Genomic DNA, 10687 nt, shown 5'->3' on the forward strand with positions numbered 1-10687 from the left:
TGGCCAGTTGTGCCAACCCTGTCCCCGGGAGCACATCAAGATAGCAATTGAGACTAGACATGGTGGCACATGCCTGTAATCCCAGCTCTTGGGGGGCTGTAAACAGGCGGATCACTATGAGTCCGATCTAGTAGTGAGACCCTGAATACGTATAGACCCTTCCCTAAAATAAAAATTGAAAAAAAAAAAAAAAACCTGCCTCTTGCTTCAAACAAATTATCCCATCATTCTTCTCACTTCCTGTAAGAGTTCTGGAAGTTCCTCTTAATGTTAGAGTGTCTAACTGTGTTGTGGCACCTTTAGTATACTGGATTGATTCCAAACATCTACCTTTAGTGGTAGTTTTGGCTTAGGGAAAAATCACACAGTGCTAGACTCAGTGATCAAAGTGGGTGAGGACACATCACAACATTTCTATTTGAAAGAAACTGCTACAAATGTTTATTCAATGGCATAATCAAAAGATAAAGTGAAAATTTAAGTTTAAAAATGTTTTACAACAGGGCTGGCTATATAGCTAAGCGGATTAAAGTGCCTGCTTAAGCAGACCTAGGTACCTGGGTTCGATCCCCGAGCCATGCTGGTCCTGCCCCCAGGGCTTGCTGAGAAGACAATTGAGACAGGGCGCAGTTGCGCCTGTAATCCCAGTGCTTGGGAGGCTGAAAACAGGAGCATCCCTACAAGTGTGAGCTGCACAGTGAAACCCTGTAGACCCTGTACTAAATACGTTTATTAAAAAAGTTTTACAATAAAAGACAAATTGCCATTAATTCCCCTCAAAATATTCCCTCTCACCTCAAAAACACTTATCCTATCATTCTCGGCAATGTCTTTTATAATAAAAATAAGACAGACTTTCCCTCTTACTGCTTTTCTGTCTTGCACCACCATGAACCACGGTCCCTCTGCCAAACCTCCCACTTTGGAGTCAGCTGATTAGGGACTAAAATCTCTACAAACTGAGCTAAAGAAACATTTTTTCCTTTAAAAAAAAAAAAAAGACAGACAATCTTTTAAAACTCTCCCTCCTTAACAACCATTGAACACACATATAAACTCACATGGAGACACATACACACAGCATGTAACAACTAGGGCAAATAACAGGTTAATATATCTAATAACTAAAGAGTTCTTTTAAAACTATTTGAAAAACAACTACACATATACACCTACTAAAGTACCACCCAAAAAAATTTACAAAAAGAACTACAAAGGTCCAAGAAAACAATGAAAAGTAGAAAAATCAAAATGAAACAAGTTACCAGATTAGCAAAGAGTTATTTAGAAAGTTTTAATACCCAAATTAAGGGCCAGCAAGATAGCTCAGTGGACTAAGTGCCTGCTTAAGCAAGTGTAGGAACTGGCTTTTGATCCCTGGCACCACATACTGTGTCAACTACCAAGACCAGGCGTGACGGGCCCAGCAAGATAGCTCAGTGGCAAAATGCCTGCTTAGGCAAGCTTAGGGAGGCGCAGGGGACCACAGTTCTATCCCTGGCACCACATGCAGCACCAGCCCTGCCCTCAGGGTGGGCTGATTCGGCAAAAAAAAAAAAAAAAAAAAAAGACCAGGTGTGGTGTTGCATGCCTGTAATCCCAGTGCTGGGGAAGTTGAAAACAGGAGGATCACTATAAGATCAAGCTGCATAGGGAGACCCTGTACCAAATCAATTAATCAATCAATCAATCAATCAATCAGTCAAATTCAGAAGCAGGAAAATTCTCCAAATGTGAAACAAAAAATCCTTGATATGACTTAACTGTCAGGCCTTGATTATAGAATGAGTGAGAGAACCACTTGTTTGGGCCTCCCTCCTGTCCCTCTCTTGGACAGGAACTTTCTTTCTCTCAATAAATATATGCTGCTCATAAAAAAAAAAAAAGAATGAGTAAGAAACTAAACCAGCTCCCTGGAAAACCAGTGGTTGGTGAGAACTGCCCCATAACTAAATGCTGGGCACGGCTGGGTCACAGGAAAGCGAACTACAGAAAGATAACCAAGAAGAAGAGGAAAGATGGCAAACATGCCTATCGCTCCTAGAAGCACCATCCTACCCTAAAGCCAGGGGAATTAGCCTAATTGAAGCTGGGAAGATGGAAAACACTGGGCTGGGTGTTGGCCAGACGAGCTTTGCTTAATAAATGTGCCCAAGAATGATTAGGTGATGGGCTCTTACAGCCACTGCTCAATAATTGAGTTTCACTTTCTTGACCGGTTACTATTTTTTTATTTTCCATCACAAAATGGCAGAGGAAATTAACTGTACAAATGTGGCCAAATGGTCACGCTTCAGAACAGACTGTGTGAGAGCAAAAGAAACAGGACAGCTCCTGAAGCCAGCAGCCCGAGTAAGAAACCACTCTCGTTCTTCAGACCACGAGTCCCGCCCCTGCCAGGCTGTTTGGGGCCTGAACTGAATGGTAGGCCTCCTGCCTACTGTAGTGGATTCGACTGTGCACAATGACTTCGCAAGTCCTGCTGCCTGCTTCTGCCCTCTTAGCCAAGAGAAAAACACAAGGATAATAACAACAGCAGCTAGATTTTATAAAGCTTTCCTAGATGCACTGGCGAAATGCTTTGTGCTCATACTCATGAAGATGGTCCCATCATTATCCTCAAAATGAAACTGAAGTTTCGAATAATTAGAAAGTTTGTCCAAGAGCTCACAGCTAATAAAAGGCAAAAGCAGGACTCAAACTGAGGCTGAGGAGCTGGCAAGATAGCTCAGCGGACTAAGCACCTGCTTCGGCAAGTGCAGGGACCAGGGTTCGATCCCCGGCCCCACATGCAGCACCGGCCCCACCCACAAGCGCACTGAGCCAGCCACTGAGTCCGGCTGTGGTGGTGCACACCTATAATCCCAGTACTGACGAGGCTGAAAACAGGAAGATCTCTACCAGTCTGAACTGCATAGTAAGACTCTATACCAAATACATTTTTTAAAAAATTTTTAAAAAATAAACCTGGGGCTGAGTTCAGAGCCCATACCCTCCCATCTATAGGATTAAGGTTAAATCTAAGGAGCCACTGCACAGCCCCAAAGCCGGTAATGGCACACTCACCTGCCCCATCAGGAGTGATGGTTCCCAACTTCACAGCCAAAGGGTAGCCCATGTCTCTGTAATGTTCCAGGGCATGCCCATTGCCCCCAGAACTGTCAAAGAACCACTTCCCACACAGGATGGAGCCATCAGTCAGATTCAACCAGAGGTTCTCCCGCAGGTCACACCTGGCACACTTCCAACCACTGGAACATCATTGGATAGCAGTCAGAACACCCCATATAACTAACATCTGAGAAATCATAGAGTCTCAAGTTGATCAATCCTCGGAAGTTCTCTGTGCAATAACAGACACTGGCGCTTCCCTACATTCCCCCTCCAGACAGTACTTCGGGCTGGGGTATAGTTTAGTGGTAGAATATGTGCTTACCATGCACAAGACCTGGCCTTTGATTCCAGCCCCACACTAAAATATCCACTATCGTTCCCCTCCCAGAGCAGCTGGGCCACTCAGCACCCCGCCCGATCGTGAACTGGCTTCTCCAGGCGTCTCCAGAGGACTCCTGTACACGACATGGGGATACAAGGGGAGCGCATTTCCTCAAAAGTCACAGGTGTGGGACAGTGAAGCTTGAACAAGCTTAAAATGTGGAAGATCCTGCACATATAAACATCTAAGAAAACACAGAACTCAGTCGGAGTGAAGGTAGGAAAGCAGAGCTGCTCTGGCCAGTTACAGGAGCCAGGTTCCAACCGCTCTCTGAGTCTCACCTTGGAGGAATCCTCACCCCATTGTCCAGCTGGGTAAGGTTATTGGCATATTTCGAGACTGGCAATTCGTTTTCCCATGTGTCTGGGTCCTGCTTCCTATATGGAGATTTTGAGCTGAGAACTGCATCACAAGCAATGGTTACCTATAAGACAAACCCAGATGTGACATATTACAAACAGGTTGAGAGATAAGCAAGTTCTAGAAGATGAATCTAAAAGCCTGTTAATAAATACAGCTCCACTGAAGAAAATTCAAATATCACAGTCACCATGAGGGCACTGGTTTCCTGCACACACCCCTAGACCTAGCTAGGCTTTCTCCCTGACAATGAGTGTGGCACATTGACAATGGCACAAAGTATCAAGGAAGCAAAATCGGTGTGTAGGCTCAAGCCTAGACATCGTACTGAACCATTCCTATCCCTTAACAAGCAAGGTGTAAAGAAGGAGGCGAACAGTTTACTGGGATAAAATTAGGCACAGCAATGCCCAGGATTTACCCCAGCAGCATATTTTCCTCCCACCAAATGTGCACCAGGTATCTAATATCCTCAACTCATCACACAATGGCATGTGGGCAAACACACTTCGAGTGGAATGTAAGCAGCGAGGCTCCACTTCTTAATCTGGTGCAAATGTGACCTTGGATGGGGACGTGTCTCAGTATCTTCACACCAGAGCAGTCCTCAGGATGAGCAAATATGTGATGTCCTGCTTGGTACCAACAGACCAGGGAAGGAGGAAGACAAACTCTATCCTCTTCCAAACCTAATGGTTCCTAGCCAAATGCTACTATCAAATTTGCTACTTGCTTACAGCTCTCAGCTATTTCTAGCTGTTTTTAGTAGCCTGCATTCTGCGGAAAAGGTAAAATTTACAGCTACTTAGGAAAAGTCTGGCTGCTCCTTAAATGACTAAAAAGAGTTGCTGTAAAACCCTGCAGTTCGACAAGGAGGGATATGCCCAAGAGATATGAAAGTATGTGACCACAAAAACTTATAAACCAATGCTTATAGTAGTATTATATAAGAAAATGGAAATAACCCAAATGCCTACCAACAATAAATGGAATGTATAATGAAATGTAGCATGTTCATACAATGAAGTATTCTTCAGCAATAAGAGGGAACGAAATACTGATATATGCCACATGGATACATCTGGAAAATATATGCTAAAAGAAAAAAGCCAGTCACAAAGTAATATATTTCATGATTCATTTATATGAAATGTCCAGAACAAATAAATCTACAGGGACAGAGAGTAGATTAGTGATCACCAGAGGCTCACAGGAAAGAGGAGGATTTGCAGAATGATGACTTAGGCATATGAGGTCTTTTGTTAGGATGATAAAAATATTCTAAAATTAAGATAGTGGTGATGGATGCCCAACTCTGAATATAGCAAAACCCACTGGACTGCTTTTAAAAAGTGCTTCGGACAAAAACAAAATTTGTATTTTATATCATAACATGCTGCACAATCAACTGACCATTTTTCTCTGAGCACTTCTGACAATTAGCCCTATGTACATGTTAACACACAATGGAAAAAGTTGCCTTCGCTTTCATCCTACCTCCCACCAAGCCCCTGGACAGTTTCTACAAATCCCCAGCCGCAGTCCCAGCCCCCGCCAAGGATCACTCAGTGACACACAACAGCCTCAGTCCCGTCTACTCTTGTCTTCCCTTCTCTGCCCAACAGTGTAATACGCTGTAAAAATAAGACCCTGTCCTTCTGCACCACAAACTCTCCACTACGCTTAATGCTGACAACTGACAGGACAACCAGGCAATGTGATGAATAAGAAAAGGGTCCCTGCCCTCAAAAAGCTTAGAATCCACTACGTGGCATCCCTGTGTGAATGTATAACTAGGCTTTCCTTTCCATTACCAAAATTCATCTCCTACCACCTTTCAGAGATGCCTGGAAAACAGGGCTGAGTGCTCCCCAAGTCCCTTCCAGATTTTACAGGCCATGCTGTCACCACCGGCCACAGCACTCGCCTCCCTCCCCTTTTCAGTCTGGCTGATCAGAACACCTTTGTTAGTTCCACCTACTACCTGGAACACTCCTCTGCCCTCCTCTCGATTCTCTCCATCCCCTTTAGATCAGTCTTACATATTCCTGTGTGAGGTACAACAATGGTTTTGAATGAAATTCAGATGCGGCCTTGCGTCTTTTCTTTGAATTTCCTTCCTGGTGACACCCAACAAAATTTCCTCACACTTTCAGACCTCTACAAAACACTGGTCTGCTGTTTTGAAAATATCACTGAGAACCACTTGAAGGCCCTGCTTACGGGTCCAGCTAAGGGTCAGGATTAACCTCCTGTAATTAGGCTGTGCATTATTCTCTCTTGGATTTATTTTCTGGACTGAAGCGGGGAAAGCCTGGTTCCATGCAGTGTCTCCACAGGCCTCAAGTTGAGTGGTGCTCTGGTACTGGCTCAAACCGGCCTGTAAGAGTTGAATGTGAAATTGTGTAAGTTTCGCACTTCTGCGTTGTGGCATGGTTGTCTATGGGTGTCACGACAGCCAAAGAAGGGGAACACCCAAAGTGTCTGTCAACTGGTGAGTAGATAAAGAAAAGGTCACACACACACACACACACACACACACACACACACACACACACACACACACTGGAATACTACAATGCCAAGAAAAAGAGCTAAACCTGTCATTTTCAATAACATGGATAGAACTGGTGACCATTATGAAGTCAGGCATGGAAAGCCAAGTACAGAGCTGCGTGACCTCACTCACGTACAAATGTTGCACTCCCAGAAGTCAGAAGTAGAATGCTCCTTACCAGAGACTAGGGAGCACATGAGGACAGGAGGGATGGGCGAAAGTTATTTACTCTTTTCACAGAAAGAGTCCAGCAAGTATCAATGAGAGAAAAATGACTTCTCATGACATTTACGCATGATACATTTCTTCTTTTTTAACAGAAAAAATAAGAGTTATGTCAAACAAAGACAGTAAGAACTGTACTGCAGAGACATATAATTTCTGGGAATGAGGCAAGGTCATCTTGTCCACTAGTACATTTTATCCTTGGTAACAGCCATGTGAGTCAACACAGGGATCTGAGAAAGCAGAGGCAACTCCATGCTGCAGGCTTTCCTCAACACTGAGCCCTGAGGAGGGGCAGGATTGTGACTTTTAATAAGTAGGTCAACAATAGGTAAATGCATGACGCAATCATTTCTGGGCCCTCATATGTTGATACAAAGTAGATCAGAGAAAAGAGCTTGGATGGCAGACGCCTTGCTCCTAGGAACATGGAAGCCTCAGGCACAAATGTCTCGTCTTGGCAGCAGAAAGTGAGCAGATGGCTGTGGAGGGTCACACAATGTCCAGAAGACTCAGGACCTAGCGACCTGGCTGTGGTTCTGGAGAGCATGAGGAAGGAAAATGTGACCCGGCAAGTCTGACCTCAGCCCCCTTGACCCCACTGCCCCCAGCATGCAGCTCGGGAGGTCAAGGGTCACACAGGTGGAAAGGAAGAAAAGAGTAGGAAGGGGGCAAAGGGAGGAAGACAGTGCTGGAAGCACACAGGCAATGAGGGGAGAGCGGGAAGCACCTTTAGGGGCCCCGCAGGAGTTCTGTGCCCGCTCAGAGGACTGGAGAATCAAAGAAAAACAACCTTCCTTCCCTCCCTCTTCACCACCACCCCCAGAGCCAAGCAGCTCAGGAAAATTAAGATCTCTCCACAACACTGGATTGGAAACAAAGACAAGAAAAGCGAAGGGGAGGAGGAGGGAAGCTCACTACTAAAAATATAAAACCTAGAGTAGTCTTAGTTCTTACAGGGCCCAAAACTGAAAAGGATGCGTTTGCATTTCCCCGAGCTCCCACGGACCCCTGACTGGAAGTGTCTGTTCCTTTCTACAACTGTGTTGCTGTTGTTTTAATAATATCGGCATGTTTTTTGTTTCTTCCAAACAAAATCTTACGTGGAAGAGAAAACTGATAAAAATATTGTCATTCCCTCTGATCAGAAGGCTGTCTCTCTCCAGCCGTGCCTCCATATGTGGGCTGCACGCTTTGAAAATCTAGGCAACAAATGACAACGTGGGGACAAAGAAACCAGCCCGCCCTGGAAGAGACCTGCGCTGGGACAGCGGCGGTCAGCCAACCCTGGAAGGAGTGGGCAGCGACACGGGTGTCTGGCCCAACGTTGTGCTGAAACTAACCCTAGGAAGACCTGTCACACAAGAGCAGCGTCGTGCTGGGTCCAGGCTCGCTCTCACCCTGCGGTCTCTCACTAGGCCCCCTCCCCCTCCATGCACACTCATCGCACACGCACACACACCTGACACAGAGTCACGCGCATCTAGCTAGCAGCCGTGCACACTCACTGACCAGGGCCGGTAACTCCTCAATATTTGGTAGTGCTATTTCATAGTGGTCTGGGAATATAACAAGTTTGGCTTCATCTTCATATTCAAAATCGTCGTTATTTAAATCGTCATCAGTATCTAGATCTGAAAACAGAAACAAAGAACAAGAAGTGAGGAAGGACTTCCCATGCGAGGGCAGCACTCACGGGGAAAGCCAGGAATGCACAGAGATGAGACCAAGGGCGTGACATTTACAGTTTCCAAGTGACACGACCGTCCATCTGCCCCAACCAGGACTGACAGTCCCTGCCATCTTTCCTACGTCATAAATACTTATTTATCTGCAACAGATGTACGAAGACGTCTGAGTCATTTCATAAAGCCCTACAGTTAGAATAGGCCCATGAGAAAGACCTTGAATTTGTAAAGATTTTTAAAGGAATTGATTGAGACTTAAGATTCTGGGTGGTCCTCGGCTCCTGATTTCAAAAACTGTCCACTTTATGGGAGAAGGGACACGAGTTTAAGAGTACGCAATCCAGGCTTAATGCTGGCTCCAGAATTTAATGTTACTCTGGACAAGTCACAAAGTCCCTAAGACTTCCAGTTTGCCAGATGGCAACATACAGATAATAATATCTACCTCACAGCTTACCTGGAAGATAAATGAGAAATTATAGAAAGAGATTTGGCACATAATAGTTAATAAGCTGTCACTATTATTGTAAAGTAAAATCTCCCTCTCCTCCTATCCGACTCTTGTCTGTCTCGGTCCCTCCTTGCACGCCCACCCATCTCTCCAGCGTCATCGAGAGATTGCACAACAAACCAGAGGGGAGAACCCTAGCATGGGAGCCGTCCTGCCTGCTGCTGTCATCAGGCCGTGGAGAATTCGCAGTAAGATGAGCTCCGCTCGCCTGCTGTCGATCAAGTCATCGCCTCTCTGCTGGGCTAATCTCTGGTAAAGGTTAGGCGAAGCATCAAGGAAACCTCTTGTCACAATATTTACAGGGACATTTCCGCATCACCGCCCGTGTTTGTATATTTGTGTGTTTGGAACTATGGCGACAAACTACAGCAACTGAGCTTTATTTCAATCACATGCACAAACCATACACAAGCAGACACATGAATGCACGTGGAAACACAGGGTCGGTGGACGGGGGAAAAAGTTCTTTTACTCTAATCTGAAGTCATCCCCTGAGACTCAAAGGATCTAGCTTCTCTTCTCTCACTTTGAATGCCTTTAACAAAAACAAGTATTTTTTGTGTGCAGCTCTCTTCTAGAATGGTCAAGAGGAGGACAGCTTAAAGTGAAACATAAAACATAGAGAAAATACAGTCCAAACATTTTAATAAGAGATTCTAAATAGTAAGAATCAGATCTTATTTATTCTTTCAGGTTCTTACACTAGGAAGACAACCCAGGGTTTACACATATGAGTCTGACTTATTTCTCTTATCAGTTTAGCCACTAGTTGTATCCATTTACCTATAAAGGCCTCAAGTTTGTCTTCCTTTATAGCTGAGTAATACTCCACAGTATAAAAATACCACAATTTTTGTATCCATTGCTGAGGTGATGCGCATTTTGGTTTTTCTCAAGATACAATGTTTTCATTGCTTTTGGAAAAATATCCAGAAAGGGAATAGCTGGGTTGAATGGGGCTTCCAATCCTAGTTTTTGTTTGTTTGTTTGTTTGTTTGTTTGTTTGTTTTTTGTATTCTAGGGAAGGGTCTACAGGGTGTTCAGGATTTCACTATGAGATCAGACTCAGAGTGACCCACCTGTAACAGCCTCCCAAGAGCTGGGATTACAGGCGTGCACCACCACGCCCAGTCTCAATTGCTGTCTCAGTGTGTCTGGGGGTGGGGCCAGCACAGCAGGCCAGGGATCGAACTTCCCACCCTCCATCCCCGCCTGCTTGCCAGCTCTTTAATCTGCTGAGCTATTTGGCCGGTCCCCAATCCTAGTTTTTTGAGGAGTCTCCACACCGCTTTCCATAGTAGTTGTACCAGTCTACATTCCCATACTTTTGTTTTTGTTTTTGTTTTCTAAAATAAAAAAATAAAGAATCAGAAATAACAAAATAAGGGCTGGGGAGATAGCTCAGTAGAATAAGTGCCTGCCTGGTAAGCGCAGGGTCCTGAGTTCAATCCCCAGTACTGTTAAAAAAAAAAACAAAAAACAAAAAAGCATAGCCTTAAGAGGTTAACTTGACACAAGGCAATTTTATAGACTACTAAGAACTAAATGGTGTTTAAGAAATAATTGCAGGCATTTATTTAAGAAAAACAACATTCTATGTGTTTTAAAATTTTTAATTCACCAGGCTGGCCAAATAGCTCAGTAGATTAAAGCACCTGCAAGAAGGCACAGGGGCCAGGGGTTCAATCCCTGGGGCTGCCATGCCAGACCCACCCCTGGGGCACGCTGAGACAGCAATTGAGACTAAGCATGGTGGCACATGCCTGTAATCCCAGCTCTTGGGAGGCTGGAAACAGGCAGATCACTACAAGTCCGATCTAGTAGTGAGACCCTACCCTAAAATGCTAAAA

At 44.7% G+C, this 10687-nt stretch overlaps 1 protein-coding gene across 1 annotated transcript in view; it reads right to left on the reverse strand.

Moving 5' to 3' along the window:
- Window positions 1–10687, reverse strand: part of Usp13 (ubiquitin specific peptidase 13) — a 120816-nt gene that overhangs the window by 70197 nt on the left and 39932 nt on the right. Inside the window, exons 4-6 of the mRNA XM_012512980.2 lie at window positions 8151–8272; window positions 3778–3920; window positions 3067–3251 (exon numbers count right to left, since the gene is read on the reverse strand). Of these exons, the coding sequence (XP_012368434.1) occupies window positions 3067–3251; window positions 3778–3920; window positions 8151–8272 (450 nt within the window). The remainder of the gene's footprint in view (window positions 1–3066; window positions 3252–3777; window positions 3921–8150; window positions 8273–10687) is intronic.

This window comes from Octodon degus, unplaced genomic scaffold (assembly GCF_000260255.1).
Source record: "Octodon degus isolate 3935 unplaced genomic scaffold, OctDeg1.0 scaffold00298, whole genome shotgun sequence".
NCBI lineage: Eukaryota > Metazoa > Chordata > Mammalia > Rodentia > Octodontidae > Octodon > Octodon degus.